Source organism: Lynx canadensis, chromosome D3, assembly GCF_007474595.2.
Source record: "Lynx canadensis isolate LIC74 chromosome D3, mLynCan4.pri.v2, whole genome shotgun sequence".
Classification (NCBI taxonomy): domain Eukaryota; kingdom Metazoa; phylum Chordata; class Mammalia; order Carnivora; family Felidae; genus Lynx; species Lynx canadensis.
Window position 1 is genome coordinate 64473286 of NC_044314.2, and position 17530 is coordinate 64490815.

A 17530-nucleotide genomic window follows, 5' to 3' on the forward strand; every position below is an offset into this window, starting at 1 on the left:
ACAAGAATTGAGAGTACAGTGAACACCCATATACCCCTTCCCTAGGTTCACCAGCTATTAACATCTTACTACTCCCTTGCTAGCTTTTGTCTCTGCCTGCCTCCCTCCCTCCCTCCCTCCCTCCCTTCTTCTCTGTTTCTTTTGTCAAACTTTTTGGCACTTCACAACATAAACTACTTTACTACTAGACCCTTTGGGGCATACTGATACTCATTAAAGGGGGAGAGTGTTCTTTCCCCACAGTCATAGTACCCTTAGCACACTGAGACAACCAGCATTAATTCAGTGATATCCCAGTTATCCCACCCAAAAGTTCTTTACAGCTGTTTTTGTCTTATTTTCACTCTGTGATCTAATCAAGTTTTGTGCGTTGTGCTCACTCTAGAACATTCCTCCCACCCTTTCTGTCTTCTTCATGACCTTCAATGCTTTGCAGAGTACAGACTGGTTCCTTAGGATTCAGTTTAGGTCACACTTTTCTGGCGGGAACCCCGCAGGTTCTTGGAACTCGTGTACGGAGCTCATGTTTCCCAGCAGGCTTACCAGGGTGGTGTTTCCCTTGGTGACTCCTGGTCTCTATCACTTATATTGGGGGTGGCAAAATGGTAATTTTCCAAATGTATTGTTCCTTCTACACTAATTTGTTGCCATTTTTCTTTGAAGAGCTTTCTCTTTTTTTCTTTCTCTTCCTATGTCTCCCACCTTTGTTTTTAAAACATTATTATAGGGGCACCTGGGTGGGTGGCTCAGTCAAGCGTCTGACTCTTGATTTCAGCTCAGGTCATGATCTCGCAGTTTCGTGAGTTTGGAGCCTGCTTGAGATTCTCCCTCTTTCTCTCACAGTCACTCAGTCTCTCTCAAAATAAACTTTTAAAAAAGCCATTATTATGGATTCATGAAATATGTGCTGTCCATTATCACCTTTTTATTTTTATACTTCTATCGTCTCCATTTTGACAGGCTAGAGTGCTCTATGTGTGTGTGTGTAACATTTTATTTTCAGAGTTTCCCACTTGCAAGAAAAGTATAAGGCAGTAGTTCTCAAACATTCAAGCCCCAAGACCCCTTCACTTTCTTAAAAAGTATCAAAGATCCTAAGCAAGATTTGTCTATGTGGGGTCTGTCCATCAGTATTTGCTATATAGAAATTAACACTAAGACTTTTAAAAAGTATTAATTTCTAAATAATAATAAACCTACTGCTTGTTAACATAAGTTTTATTTATAAAAAGTGTGTTTACTTTCCACCACAAAAACATTTTAGTTAGAAGAGGGGCGTTCTTTTCATTTTTGCAAATTTCATGTGGCCTAACAGACCATTGCTGGAATCTCACCTGGTTCTGCACTCTATCTGTCCAGTAGGTTGATTTGGTTTAAGTCCAAGAAAAAGAGGCTTCACACAGATATGTAGTTGGGAAAGGGGGTATGTATGTTAGTCTTTTCAGCTTCTGTGGCTGTTCCTTTTTGATACTACACTGAAACTCAACAAAATGAAAAGTTAATTGTGGAATCTGAAACCATGCCACTGAACTTTTTGTACTGTCTTACTAAAATCCATTGGTCTACCTTACACTCACTGATGCATCCTTTGGAATCAAGCATTTGGAAAATACTAGTTCACTGGGTTATCCAGATCTTCCAGATGTCCTATTTCGTGAATGGTATCCTCTCGTGTCATGTAGCATCTGGAAAAATTTTTTGTACACTTGTGAGAGAATGAATGAAAAGGAAAACACCTTAGAAGTACAAAATAATGTCACTCTTCAGATCCTTAGAGGGAAGCCGCATGGGACCCAGGACCACTTGCGAGAACTGGATAAACTTCTGTAATACTTCAGATCCACCTCAGATTCAGACTCACCAGTTCTTTACCCTTTGTCCCATTTGTTTTCTCATTCTCTCTCTGTACATGTGTGTGTTTTTTTCCCTCTGAGTCATTTGAGAGTAAGTTGTAGATGTTCACCTTTACCCCTAAGCATTTCAGTGTGTATTTCCTTAGAACAGCAATTCTCATGTTCCTGAGGACATTTGGCAGTGTTTGGAGACATTTTCGGTTGTCACAACTGGGAGAGGAATGCTACCTACTGTCCATCAACTAGTTAGAGGTGAGAGATGCTGTTAAACATCCTGCAGTGTGCAGGACAGCCCTCACAGCAAAGGCTTATCCAGCCTAATGTGTCAGTAGTGCCAAGGTTGAGAAACCCTGCCATAGAAGGATGTTCCCTAATATGACCATAGTATAATGATCAAAAGTGAGAAATTTTTTTTAATGGGAAATTTAACACTGGTCCAATATCTACTGCACTGTATATATTCAAATTTTGGATATTGTCTCAATAATCACCTTTATAGCTTTTCTCCCCCTCCTCTAGGCTCACACATTGCATTGTTTCTCTAGTCTCTTTTATTTTTTAATTTTTGTTGTTGTTGTTGTTGTGTGTGGTGTTTGTTTGTTTTTTTAGAGAAAGAGAGAGAGAGCACATGCACAAGCAGAGGAGGGGGAGAGGGAGGGAGAGAGAGAATCTCACACAGGCTCCACACTTAGTGCAGAGCCTGACACAGGGCTCGATCCCATGACCCTGGATGCTCAACCAACTGAGCCACTCAAGTGCCCCTCTTTAGTTTCTTTTAATCTATGATAGTTCCTCAGCCTTTTTTCACCTTGGCCCTTTTGAAGGGTACAGGTTGGTTGACTGTTTTGTAGATGCACCCCAATTTTGTGTCATGTTTTCCGGGCACGAATACCTCAGAAAACAGTGTTTTGTTCTCAGTGTATTGTATCAGGAGGCATATCTGGTTTATGTCTCTATTGGTGAAGTTCGTGTTGATCTTTTGGTTAAATGGTATCCTCTCATTCTCCACCATATAATGGTGATAATTGTGGCTAATTATGACAATTATTATTAGGTCAATAGGAATTTGTGGGGAATACTGTAAGTTGTGTAAGTTCTCTTCATCATACTTGTAACCACTAGTTTTTACCATCCATTGATGATTTTGTAGCTCTATCATTCTTCCTTTGTTTTAGTTCTTTCCATTTATTAATTCATGTTTATTTTATTCAGTGGCTATTCCATAGCTGCCATTCTGTATTTGATGTTTAAATTGTCCCAGATTTTCTAATGGGAGTCACTTTGACATGGTCCCACTAATGTTGAGCATTTCCTTGCTTTGTTTTTTGGCACTAGATGCTCCAGGCTTACCTCCTAGTACTTTCTCTGTCCCAGACTTGGAGTAGCCATTTCTCCAGGGAGCCCTGGTTCCTTTTAGTTGCTTATTTTTTGTAAGTTTTTAAGTGTTCCTCTTCATTTAGTTTTGGCCCAAAGCAAAAGTTATTTTGGATTACAAGAATTTTGGGAATAATGACCTTGAAATTCAACCCCATTTTATCATAGCTGTAGATCTGACCATTGTTTGATTTTCGGAAAGTTTTTTTCTCTATTCATTTATCACTATACCAAGCTATCTTTTTTGCACTGTTGTATGATTTAGACATAATTATTCCAAATCTTTTTACAGAGTTCCTTTAAAAGAAAATTTATACCTGGGGCACCTGGGTGGCTTAGTTGGTTAAGGGTCCAACTCTTGGTTTTGGCTCAGGTCATGATTTCATGGTTTGTGACATCGAGCCCTACATCGAGCTCTGTGCTGGCAGTGCGGAGCCTGCTTGGGATTCTCTCTCTCTGCCCCTCCTCTGCTCGCTCTCACTCCCTCTCCCTCTCTCTCTCTCTCAAAATGAATAAACTTAAAAAAAATTATACCTGAAAATTGAATAGAAATATAAAACAAGAAATACGGATTGGCAAAATATGATGGAGCCAGCACATACTCCACCCACCTACCCCCCAACAGAGATCAAGGGTTTTCAGCCTGACTTTTTTGAAAATGATTTTGTAGCAATCATTTGAAAATGTATAAAAATATTCTGGAGGTGTAGCAGTGACTCTTCTTTTGAGTTGGTTTCCAGGTTTTCAAAATGAATAAATGGGCCATAGATGTCCTAAAGCAAGGGATGTTACTGCTTTTTTCCAGCTTTAACTTACAAGGATTGTTTCTCTCAAATCATTTGAAAAAAGGAATGAAATATACTTTGGAAATTCTCACCTAATAAGTTAATCAGCTTTGAAGAGAGTAATAAAATCAAGTAATCTTGGTTGTTAACAGCTTATAAGAAAGATTACTGTTTGTATCTGCATGCTCTCTTCTCTTATTTCTGAATTATAGAACCAAAGGAGAAGGTAAAATTCCCATGAGCCATGTACCTGTGCTGTTGGAGGATCTCACTTGTCATGTAACATTACATATCCTTCTTAGTCTTTTCTCTCTTCCCACTGCAGGGCTATACCAAGTCCATTGATATTTGGTCTGTAGGCTGCATTCTGGCAGAGATGCTGTCCAACAGGCCCATTTTCCCGGGGAAGCATTATCTCGACCAGCTGAACCACATTCTGGGTAAGATTACTGAACATTTTAGGGGCTAGATTTACTCTGTTCACCTGCCCTAGTTTACATCAGAGGCACATCAGGAAACGAAGAATAGTTTTGACAACTCTTTAATCCAAGATAGATAATGAGTTTTAAATCTTGCTTGACTTCAAATGCTAAGGATCCTTATAAAAACTTGTAAAATAGAATGGTAAGCATGGGGGGACGTGGTGAGGAAACAATTAGTAGGATCTATTCTGCCCCATAGCTAATAGTGTGTGATCAGCCTCTGTGGGTCTTGATAATTAACAGCTAATTATTTTATCTGTTAGGTATTCTTGGATCCCCATCACAGGAAGACCTGAATTGTATAATAAATTTAAAAGCTAGAAACTACTTGCTTTCTCTTCCACACAAAAATAAGGTGCCATGGAACAGGCTGTTCCCAAATGCTGATTCCAAAGGTAAATATTATTTTATTGATTATTTTTCTTAGACTTCACTTTTTGTTTATTTCTTTGTTTTATTGGTTAAATTGTTAGGTTACTAGCCTGAAAAGTTAGCCTGTGGCAATTGGATAATGCCTTATTTAGTGCTCACTCTGTTGCTTTTTTCCTTTTATTTTCAAGCAGTGACGGTAGGGTAAGGGAGTGTGGGAATGACCGTCTAGTTTTCCACCTTTTCATTTCTTTGCTTTTTTATTTTTTATTTATTTATTTTTTTTTTAATTTTTTTTAACGTTTATTTATTTTTGAGACAGAGAGAGACAGAGCATGAACGGGGGAGGGTCAGAGAGAGGGAGACACAGAATCTGAAACAGGCTCCAGGCTCCGAGCTGTCAGCACAGAGCCCGACGCGGGGCTCGAACTCACGGACCGCAAGATCATGACCTGAGCCGAAGTCGGCCGCCCAACCGACTGAGCCACCCAGGCGCCCCATATTTTTTATTTATTTTTTTAATGCTTATTTATTTTTGAGAAAGAGAAAAAGCACAAGTGGGGGAGGGGCAGAGAGCGAAGGGACAGAGGATCCAAAGTAGATTCGGTGCTGACAGCAGAGAGCCCGATGTGAAGCTCCAAGTAACAAACTGCAAGATTATGACCTAAAGTGGAAGTCGGCTGCTTAACAGACTGAGCCACCCAGGTGCCCTTACTTTATTATTTTTTTAATTTCTTAAAAAATTTTTTTGGGGCGCCTGGGTGGCTCAGTCGGTTAAGCGTCCGACTTCAGCTCAGGTCACGATCTCGCGGTCCATAAGTTCGAGCCCCGCGTTGGGCTCTGGGCTGATGGCTCAGAGCCTGGAGCCTGCTTCTGATTCTGTGTCTCCTTCTCTCTCTGCCCCTCCCCCGTTCATGCTCTGCCTCTCTCTGTCTCAAAAATAAATAAACGTTAAAAAATTTAAAAAAAAAAATTTTTTTTAATGTTTTTTTATTTCTTGAGAGAGAGACAGAGTGTGAGTGGGGGAGGGGCAGAGAGAGAGGGAGACACAGAATCCAAAGCAGGCTCCAAGCTGTCAGCACAGAGCCCAACATGGGGCTTGAACTCACTAACTGTGAGATTATGACCTGAGCTGAAGTGGGACACTTAACCGACTGAGCCACCCAGGCACCGCCCCCTTACTTTATTTTTTTAAGTAGGCTCTATGCCCAATGTGGGACTCGAACTTACCACCCTGAGATCAAGAGTTGCATGCTCTTATGTTTACTTACTTATTTTGAGAGAGAGGGCACATGTGTGCGAGTGGGGGAGGGACAGAGAGCAAGAGAAAAAGAGCAAGAATCCCAAGCAAGCTCTGCACTGTCAACACAAAGCCTGACACGGGACTTGATCTCATGAACTGCAAGATCATGACCTGAGCTGAAATCAAGAATTCAATACTTAACCGACTGAGCCACCCAGGCCCCCCTGATTTTTAATTGTAGTTGACATGTAATAATAAATTAGTTTCAGGTATACAACATAGTGATTCCATAATTATATACATTATTAAATGCTCACCACAATAAATGCATTACAGTATTATTGACTATATTCCCTATACTGTGCTTTTCATTCCCGTGACTTACTTATTTAGAACTGGAAGTTTGTACCTCTTAATCCTCTTCACCCATTTTGCATATCCCCCAACCCCCCTCTTTGGTTTTTTTGGTTTTTTTTGTTTGTTTGTTTGTTTGTTTGTTTGTTTGTTTTTGAGAAAGAGTATGTGACCAGAGGGGCACAGAGAGAGAAGGGGACAAAGGATTCGAAGTGAGCTCTGTGCTGACAGCAGGTAGCCCCAGGCTCAAACTCATGAATCATGAGTTTATGACCTGAGCTGAAGTCAGATGCTTAACCTGACTGAGCCATCCAGGCACCCATTCTTTGCTACTTTTTAACTTAGATAAAGTTCACATTTTTAGAATTCAGAAAGTTGAGGAGCTTGCAAAACAGATTACATATTTTTCATCTTGTCATTTAATAATTTTTCAAATCAGGTTTTTTTGAAGAATAATTTACAGAGTAAAATTCACCCTTCTTAGTTGTGTGGGTCTTTGAATTTTAACAAATGTATGTAGTCACATTAAGTGCCACCACAGTCGAGATATGATGGAGTATTTTCATTGTCCCCAGAAGTTCCCTCATGCCCCTTTGTACTCATTTCTCTTCCCTAGTCCCTGGCAATCCCGATCTCATTTCTCTCCCTATAGTTTTGCCTTTTCTAGTGTGTCATAGAAATGTAGTCATCCAGTTATATAGCTTCTTATGTCTGGATTCTTCCACTCAGCGTAATGCATTCGAGAGTTATCAGCATTATTGCTTGTATCAATCTCTTCATCCAATGGTGTTGGAATAATTAGACATTTGTATGCCCCCCCCAATAGAAACCTAAAAATGGAGCATAGCCCTAAACATAAGGCCTAAAACTATAAAACTTTAAGAAGAAAACAGAACAGAACCTTCATGACCCTAGGTTACGCAAAGATTTCTTAGATAAAACACCAAGAGCGCTCATCCATAAAAGAAAAAGGTGATAGATTTCATTTTGCCCTTTTGTATTTTAAGTTAACTTTGTTTAACAATTATGTTATCCTTTATTCCCATGTACTATGTATCTGTTAAATATATTAGGTGGCTAATTTCTTTGCTTGTTTTTTAATAGGTAGATGTTTTTAAAATTTTCATACTATTATAGAATTGTGGTAGGCAAGATAATGACGCCATTGCCAAAGATGTCCACATCCTAATCCCCAGGATCTATGAACTTGTTAGGTGACATGACAAAGAGGAATTAAGGTTGCAGATGGAATTAAGGTTGCTCATCACCTGATTTTAAGACTGGGGAGATAATTGTGGATTATCTTAGTGAGCCCACTATAATCACAAGGATCCTTGAAAGTGGAAGAAGGAATCAGAATAGGGAACCAGAGAGAACAGGTTGCCAGCAACAGTGCTTGTTCTTCCATAGCTTTATCTCCATACATATACATATTTTTACCTAAAATTTACTTCTTATAAATTATTATTAATATAAGCTAACATTTTTGGTAAAAATTCAAAAGTCTTGGGAATATTCATCTAAAAAGGTGAAATTCTTTTGTAATTATTCCCTAAAGGTCACGTTAATGTAATTGTGTCTGAGTATCTTTCCATGTCAGTGCATAGAACTGACTTGTCTTTAATGATTTTAAAACATCTCATCCAGTCTTCTCTTGCAAATTCAGCCTTTTCTGACTTTTGTTCTTTTGTGTGTGTATATCTTTGTGTGTTTAGTTTAATAACTGTCAACTTAGATGTTGAATTTGTTATTATATACTGACCTGAGTTAAGGTTCAGAAACATTTGGTGGTTTAAAATTGAATTCTTTTTGGATGTAGGAGGAACTGTCTTTTAAATTTTCTGATATAAAGGTAGTATGTTATCCTGGGAGACAGTTTAGTAATATAGGAAAAAAAGAAAGAATAGGTAAGAGAAGAAGAAATACTCTTAATTACAGAATCCCAAAATAACTTTTATTTTGCTGCGCCAGTGTGTGCATAGCTTTTACTTATTTATTTGTAATTATATAATTATATATGTAATTACGTATTATAATGTTATTGTAAGTATAAGATGTTTTTAAAATTATACCTTCATAAACATTGCATATGTTACTGATGAGATTTGGTTTGTATACTAGAATGGGTTTATATACTGGAATGTCCCAAGCATCTTACCTAAATCTTATATTCTAAGTTGCCAAAACTGCATAATTAAGACTTTATAATATCTAGACCTCCAGGCTTCCCTCCTATTTATTTCTTCACTCTTTTTTATTGTTAGTTGTGATTTATATCAAATTATGTGAGGTTTTTATTTAGCTTATTGTCCCTAGGTTAAAGCTGTGAACTTTGAGATTGGTTCATTTAGATAACAGTTAACATTACTAAAATCCAGAAAGTTAATTTTGAAAGGTAAGCTTTGGATGAAAATAATGAAGCAGGGAAGGACTACAAATAGAATAAATAAAATGGAAAAATGGGAGTTGGTAGTGCTGGAGCAAGCAGAATAGTATCATGTGTTAGGAACATGCACTTTCCAGCCAGACCTCCTGGTTTCAGCCACTTACTGAATCTCAGACAAACTACTTAACCTCTCTGAGCCTCATCTCATTTTCCCCATTTATAAAATAGAGTTAGTAATAGTACATGCATCACAGGGTTGTATGTAAGTCCAGACCACTGGCATTTGTAGGTCTGGATTCTGAGATCTCAAGACTGAATTTTTTTCATTTATACATCTTGGAGATCTTTCCGTATCTATAGTTATGAAGGGTGGCTACATAGTATTTATTATTCCTTTGTAGGGATGACCCAGAGTGTCTTTAACCAGTCATGTATTGGACATTGAAGTTCACTTCACTTATCTGTTGCTGCATAACAATCACTCCACAGTTTGGGGCCTTGTAACGACCACCATGTATTTGTTCATAAGTCCATTGGACTGGATGCAGCTCCGTGGGTCTGCTTTTGTGGGTCCCACAAGTAGCATGGTCTAAGGTGACCTCACCACATCTTACAGTTGGTTCTCCTTTGTGCCAGTGCCTATCATCCTACAGTAGACCAGACTGGGCTTCTTAGGATGACAGAAATATTCCAAAAGAGAAACAACAGAAAAGCTGCACAGTCACAAAATAGGAGACACTTCTGCCACAATCTATTGGTCGAAGCAAATTGCAAGGTCAGCCCAGATTCAGGTGGTCGAGAAATAAATCCACCCATTGATGTGAGGAACTGCAAATAATTTGTGGCCGTAGTTAATCTGCCACCTGCCTGTTTCTAGTATTCTACTGTAATGTACATAAATTCATTTATTTAACAAATAGATCTGCGTGTACTGTGCCGTCAAGAGTTCTACGGCCCTGGACTTAGAACAGCCATCAGACTGATTACCTGCCTGCAGGGAGCTAATAGTTTGAAAGATCAGTAATTATTTTCTTTTTCCCCACTCATAACAGTAGAAAGCATTAAAAGTTTGATGATCCACCATGTGGTCAAGGCTGTGGGGCAAATGGATGTTTGTTCAGAGACAGCTAATGGTGTGTAAATTGGTTGAGTCTCTCTGGAGGGCAGTTTGGCAGTTCTGTCACACATCTTTTGTTCCAGCAATTTTGGGTATTGAACTTTTGGATCTGCCAAGCAAATGGGGGAGAAGTGGCATTTTAATTTGTTTTTCTTTAATTAGACTGATGGGGGCACCTGGCTGGTTTAGTCAATAGAGCCATGTGACTCTTGATCTCAAGGTGGTTAGTTCAAGCCCCACAGTGGACATAGAGCTTACTTTAAGGAAAAAAAAAAAAAGTTTGAGATAGAATATTTTTCACATGTTTGTTGGAGATTTCTGAAATCTGAATCCTTTGAACCAGTAGTATTGTAGATTTTTCTTTAAAGGAGTCTAGCTTAGGATTCTCTCCAAAATTACTCCAGTTAGGGGGAAGAAATGATTATTATTCAGCAGATGGTGCTGGGCTAGTTGAATAACTATTTGGAAGAAAATCCGTTTAAATCATTACTCACACTTCAAAGTGAATTCAAAAAATGGATAATTAAATACATGTTAAAAAATCATACTAGGGGGCCCCTAGGTGGCTCCATTGGTTGAGCATCCGACTCTTGATTTTGGCTCAGGTCGTGATCCCCAGGTTGTGGGACTGAGCCCGGCATTGGCCTCCTCACTGAGCATAGAGCCTGCTTAAGATTCTCGCTCCCTCTCTCCATGCTCAGACGTGCCCTCGCTCACACACACACACACACACACACTCTCTCTCTCTCTCTCTCTCTCTCTCTCTCTCTCTGAAAAAAAAAAAAAATCACACCATTAAAACCCAACAATATTTTGGGGCACCTGGGTCGCTCAGTCAGTTGAGCATTCAACTTTGGCTTAGGTCATGATCTCATCATAGTCCATGAGTTCGAGCCCCGCATTGGGCTCTGTGCTGACACCTAGAGCCTGGAGCCTGCTTCGAATTCTGTGTCTCACTCTCTCTTTGCCCCTCTCCCACTCATGCTCTCTCTCACTCTCAAAAATAAACACACAAAAAAATTTTTTTTTAAAAAACGATGGAGTGTTCAGTATTTTTCTGATCTGCGTGGAGAAAAACCATCTTCCTAAGCTGTAAAAACAAACCAAGAAAACAAACAAAAGAAAGATAGATTTTATCACATAAAAATTTAAAACTTAAAATAAACTAGAAGTGTAAGCAATAGGTATAAAATGTTCCAAATTGAATAACATTTGAAGGATCCCTTTCTTAACTATTATGTTAAGGCAACATAGCACCATGGTTTAGGCTGTGTGCTCCAGAATCAGCCTCCTGAATTCAGATGGGCCCCACCTCCTCAGATCTTTGACTTTGGACAAATTATTTAACCTGATTCACAATTTCCTCATCTCAAAATTGGAACAAATTGTATTTCCCGCTTCATAGGGTTATTTGGAGACTTACATGAATTATTAGTTTATTAGTGTTAGACTCGTGATTAATATATTATTAGTGTGTAAAGAACAGAGAGAAATCTAAGACCTCAGTGGATAAATAAATGAGCAAAGGATAAGAACACACAATTTACATGGAGAAACAGATGAGGAAAAGAAGGAAGAATATTTTGGGGAGTGACAATTGAGACTTTAGTTTGGGCATAATAAATTTAAGGACACCCATTCAGAAACAACCAAAATGCTAAATGTTAATTGAATGGTTAAGGAAACTCTAATGCTTCTACTTAAAAAGAGTGTCATAAAGTCACTAAAAGTGATTTTTACAAAGTTTTTATAGCATGGGAAATACTAATGAGCAATATTTACTGGGGAAGTCATACAGCATTTTTCATATATATAATATGATCTCAATCACATAAAAGAAAATGCAGGGAAAAATTCTACAAGATATGTCAAAAAATTAGTAGTGGTTACATTGAATGATGGGGTTGTGTTGCTGGGGGTGAGAGGTGGGATCTTAGGTGAGTCATTCACACAGACTAGAGGGTCAGCTGTTTGAGGCTTTCTTGGTTCCACCTCATGAGATCCTACTGCCAACAGGTTAGGCCTGAAGAAGGACTGTACTGGCTCTCATAGCTAACAAGTCCAGTAGTGTTTGGATTCCAAGGCACAGAATCTGGACCTCTCTGTTGTTTAGTGTTGCCTTCCTCTGCGCTTTTCATATTAATTAGCTCTTTTCTTGTGGTGACAAGATGGCCACCAGCAGCTCCAGGTCACACTGACCTGTTTCTTGATAGCTTCAACCCTACTGTGGGGCTCATTGCTCCTTTGTACCCATCCATGACCAGTCTCTGTGGCTAAGGGAATCAAGGTGAAGGTGGCTAGGCCAGTGTCACCATTCCCATGGCACAACCGAGGGTGTGGGTGGTCTGAGAACTCCCCCATGGCAAGCACAGCTTCACGGGATTAGAGGGGCAGTGGACACTGGCAGGAAAACCAACAGTTCTTTTCTTCCTGCTTTTATTTTTTTTAATTAAGAAAAGTGCAATTCCTGTAAGAAGTCTGTCTCCATTTCCCAGATAACCTGTTGTTTGAAAAGCTTCCAGACTCTGTAGTTACTCCTATAAATACATATATTAACTGTAAATGGAGTCATAAGCTATATACTTTTTTATTGCCTACAGAGAGTTGTATTTATCATTCTAAAGTTTGGGTCAGCGCTCAAGGCTAAAGAAAGATTTAGCAATTTTTTCACAAACGGCATTGAAATCATGCAGGAGGTTGAGATGGTAAGAAGAATGACCTGTGTCAGAGCTAAAGAACACGAACCTTCAATGGCCAGTGGAACAGGAGTAGAAACTCTTGAAAACTGTAAAGAATGGACAAAGAAAATAACTAGTGCCTATTTCACAGAAGCAGGAGGTGGCATCATAAGAAAATAGACATGTTCTGTTCAGCAGTCTCCATGGAACAGACAGGCTTCCAATTAAGCGGTCATTAGTGACCACATAAGTGTAGTTGAAGCACTGAGTGTGAATAGGAAGTTTGAAATGGAACATGCAGACAGAAACAACTGGTCCAGATGAGGGGGAGCTGGGTGTGGCCACACACTGTGGAGGTTTGGCTTTGAACAGGGAGAGGGTCTCTTTGCTCAGGAAGGTCGATCCTGGGGGCCTCAGTTTTCTTGGTAGCACCCTTAGACCTGCACAGAGTAGTAAGGCTCAGTTGGCAGGAAGGGCATGATTAAAGCTGTGTGAGTTGAGAAGAATCTTAGACTAGAGCAGCAACTGAGCATAGATTTCCCAGAACTTTTAGGGGCTTTGATGAGATTAAAAATCTTGAGTTTTGGGGTACATGGGTGGCTTGGTTGAGCGTCCAAGTCTTGATCTTGTCATAGGTCATGATCTCATGGTTTGGGAGATCAATCCCCATGTCAGGTTTTGTGATGACAGCACAGAGCCTGCTTGGGATTCTCTCTCTCCCTCTCTCTACCCCTCCCCTCTTCCTTCCCCTCCTCCCTTCCTTCCCCTCCGCCCCCCCTCCCCCCAGTAAATACACTTTAAAAAAAAAATCTTGAGTTTTTGTGGTACAACAGTTCTCAATAGTGTGCTCCTTAGACTTCTGAGGTCCCAAAAGTCCTTTCAGGGTATCCATGGGGTTAAAACTATTTTCATAGTAACGCTAAAGTCTTCTCACACTTTCTCTGTGCTGCCCTGTGCACTCTTGGTATACAACTGCTGGTGAGCAAGATGGCTAGCACCTTGGCCCAGGATAAGGCAGTGGCAGAGCCGTGCCCTCACAGCTAAAAACCAATGCCGAGTGCACATAAGAATGTCTCTGGTGGAGCAGTTAAAAGTACTTGCTTTGTTATATCCCACCCTGCATACATGTCTTTTCCATATTCTCCATGACAGAATGAAAATACAGATACATAGAGCCTGTCTGCCACATACTGAAGGAAGTATTTTTTTCTCAAAGAAAAGTGCTTGTATAGTTTGAACTGTGGCTGAATTAACTGCTTTTTAAGATCAATCATCAGTTGGTTTTAAGATTAAGGTTTTGAGGGGCACCTGGGTGGCTCGGTCAGATAAGCATCTGACTCTTGATTTCAGCTCAGGTCATGATGATTTCACGGTTCGTGAGTTCGAGCCCTGCATCAGGCTCCACACTGGCAGTGCAAACTCTGCTTGAGATTTTCTCTGTCTCTCCTTCTCTCTGCCCCACCCCCCATTCACTCTTTCAAAATAAATAAACTTAAAAAAAAAAAGTGTGAGAAGCATTGTTGCAGTTGCACAGTTTGAGCAGCTAGATCTTTTTCTCTGGCCTTGCTCAGAAATTCTAGTTAAGGATGGATGTGACAGGTTGCAGCCTCGATCTCAAATGAGAGTTTTGTTGGGTAGGTGATATGGACCCTCAGTGGTGCATGTCTCACTCAGTCGCATGACTCACCCCAGAGTCTGGGCCAAGGAGGAAAGGAAAAAAGGCTGAGGGACCAGAAGGGCAGGGTCATGTTGCTATGTACCCACTGAAATTAAAGAGAAGGTATGGGGTTCTAAGAGGATACCAGGGAAAGTCAGGGATCGTGGTCAGATGTAATCAATCCCAGCCTCGAAAGGACTTCAGTCTTTTAGGGGAAATAAAACCTGCATCCAAGGAAACATATGCACAGGCATAGTGATTCATGCCATCTGAGGGGTGCCATTGGATTTCTGTGTGGCGTGGGAGAAGGGAGGCCAGGCACTCTGACTGTGGGATCAGACCTGCCAGCTGCTTCCCGTTTCTCTCCTTTTCCCCTTCTGTAGCTGTGAATAATGCAGAAATAGCACTAGCAATAAAAGAAAGCTGGAGATCCAGTTATTTTTCAAGTAGCAAAAAAAGCTACTTTGTGATTTTTGCCTGTAAGTTTAAGGGCCTAGAATATAACTTGAAGGAACTATAAAAGGTTTATTTTAGAGCTGCTTAAGCTGCCAAATACCAGCTGCCTTGAAGCACTCCCAACTTAGTACCAGCAGGATTTGGAGGGGAAAAGTATCCCCCAAACAGCTTAGAAATAATGCTGTTAGAATCTGTGGCCAGACCCTCCTGGACTTTTCCTGACAGACAATGTCTAATTGAGCAAAAGGCCAAATGACTTCTAATTGCTCAAGAAACTTCTTGCAGAGGGGCACCTGGGTGGCTCAGTCAGTTAAGCACCCAACTTTGGCTCAGGTCATGATCTCACGGTCTGTGAGTTCGAGCCCCGCGTTGGGCTCTGTGCTCAGAGCCTAGAGCCTGCTTTGGATTCTGTGTCTCCCTCTCTCTCTGACCCTCCCCCTTTCATGCTCTGTCTCTCTCTGTCTCAAAAATAAATAAACATTAAAAAAATTTTTTTAAAAAGAAACTTCTTGCAGAAATGTCTATGAGTCCTTTTGCAGTGGTGAGGGGGAGCAGGTGGTGGTTGGGAACGGTAAATGGATAGATTTGTTACTTGTATTACAGATAGTTAGACTCTAATGCCCAGTAAGTGGTGTGTCATGTGTTCCCACATCTACCTGGTGTTCTGTGGGACTTGCATTGGGGCCAGAGATGCCTGAGTTCTTGACCATTATACTGTACTGTCCTGACCCATGAGAGAGTTGCCTCTGAAACCTAGCCCATTCATGGGCCCCTGAAACCCATGTCCATGGCCTCAGGAGTGAATACCTGTCCTGCCCAGACAGTGCTTTAGTCAAAGGCCAACGCTCTAAATTCCTAAGAGCCTCCTCTGCTCCAAAAAGTTTTCTAACCTATAAAGCAAAATGTTAGTTTCCTAATTTCCTAAGGTACCCTTGTGTGTATTGAAAAGATTATAGAGACAGAAATAAATTTGAAAATGTACTGTTTGTAGAAATGCAACCTTGTGGACATGAGAAAAGTTCTGTATTGTGTGAAATTTCTCATGACATCTGGTATGTGGTTTACCACATTTATTATCTCCCAGTTGCCTTGAAGATAAAGGGCGGGTAACATGCAACAAGAGAAGTCACAAGTAGGAGCCAGAGCTGAGCATGCACACACAGGCATGCACCTGCATGCATGCATGTACATACACATACTCTCATACTTACCCTTTCAGTCACCTCCAGCTCTAAGTGCTTCCCCAGCCTCCATGTGCTCTCTCAAGGCTGACTTCCTGGCACATAAGCAGTTGGTCATTTCAGATTCAGACTGTGTACTGGCCTGCTGCTCTCAAGGGTTGAACACATTTTTTTAGTGAGTAAATGACTAAAATGGTTTTCTTTTACCATTCTCTCATGACTTAGTGATGTATGCTAATTTGCAGATAGAGGAGGTTGAACTAATCAGTTATCACTAAGAAACAAGGCTTCATTGAGTAGATGGCAGTGTTTTTATTTTTGGTTTTGTTTATTGATCACTACATTCTCCAAAACAGCATTCTTTATATTGCCTAGTAGTATTTCAGACTTGGAGTAAATTATCAGACTTGTTCCATGAAGTCCTTGAATTTTTCAGGGTTTCCACAGGGCTGTGAGCTAAGACTTAAGAGAGCTGGGTAGCTCCTTACCTACTCCCTCTCAGGAGCTTTAATTTGAGAAAAGGACCTGCTACATAAATTGGAAACGCTGTTCTAAGCATCATTAAATAAAAGACATTTTTTTAAAGCCCCCTTTGCTGCTACTTTACCAGAGCAATAATGTCTTTTCTAGCATGTGTTCTTTCTCATTGAAACCTGCTCCTGATAGTAAGTACAGGAACTGTTTGGTCACATTTCCCTTAACCTGTGTTCCAGTTGCTGTCAGCCATGACCTTTGGCTTTCCTCATGGCTTGAAGTGGTGCCTGGATACTAGCCATGGAGGCCACTAGGGACAGCTATTCATTAGTTGTCCCTCCATCTTGGTCCTGTTGATCCCACACTTGTTTTCTATTCCTGCACTCTCCACATGAAAGAAATGTTCAGCTGCTGACTACTGGCCAGATCAAGAGAATACTTATGGGGTGCCTGGCTGGCTCAGTTGGGAGAGCTTGTGACTTTTGATATAGGGGTTGTGGGTTTGTGCCCCACATTGGGTATAGAGATTACTTAAATAAGTGTGTGTGTGTGTGTGTGTGTGTGTGTGTGTGTGTGTGTGTGTATGGGTTGGGTTTTTTTGGGTTTTTTTTTTTTTGGTATTTTTAATGACTGAAACAAAACAGATTTAAAACCGCAGCTTCTGGAAGAACCATTTGTTCTTACCGGTCTTGTACCTCTCCTCAAACTTGACCTTGGCCTCTTGTCGGGCCTTGAGTTTAAGAGCAGGGTCTCTGAAGACATCCTTATTGACAACAGTTTTGTCCAAGGGGATATCCACAGAGTACCTTGTGGGCATGATAAACTTTTTTTTAAAAAAGAGAGAATACTTTGTTTTAGGCCTTGGAGAAAGATGCCAAGCTGCACATTGAGCCAGGGGGCTTGTGCTTCACACGTGGATCTCACCCAGGACCTGGAAACCACACAGGACAAATGACTGTTGTCTTCTTGGTGACCTTGGAGGCCTTCTCTATGTGTTGAAAAATAAATTGATCATTGCAGAGCTGACTTTGGAGTCGACTTAAGAGAAGTACATATACAATACCTTTGTTTCAGATGCCTGCAAAGCAGAGTAGTAATTTAGGAAAAGTCCAGGTTTTTTA

The 17530-nt window shown here is 40.3% G+C and overlaps 1 protein-coding gene and 1 long non-coding RNA gene across 2 annotated transcripts in view; one reads left to right on the forward strand and one right to left on the reverse strand.

Annotated features, from left to right (window-relative positions):
• Positions 1 to 17530, forward strand: part of MAPK1 (mitogen-activated protein kinase 1) — a 112197-nt gene that overhangs the window by 82401 nt on the left and 12266 nt on the right. The window contains exons 5-6 of the mRNA XM_030292231.1: positions 4338 to 4452; positions 4758 to 4889. Coding sequence (XP_030148091.1) covers positions 4338 to 4452; positions 4758 to 4889 — 247 coding nt within the window. The remainder of the gene's footprint in view (positions 1 to 4337; positions 4453 to 4757; positions 4890 to 17530) is intronic.
• On the reverse strand, positions 1760 to 17225 carry LOC115498650. The gene is made up of 3 exons (XR_003963897.1): positions 17063 to 17225; positions 12499 to 12500; positions 1760 to 1770 (listed from the first exon to the last, which is right to left on the reverse strand). It is a non-coding gene; the product is annotated as an uncharacterized LOC115498650 (long non-coding RNA).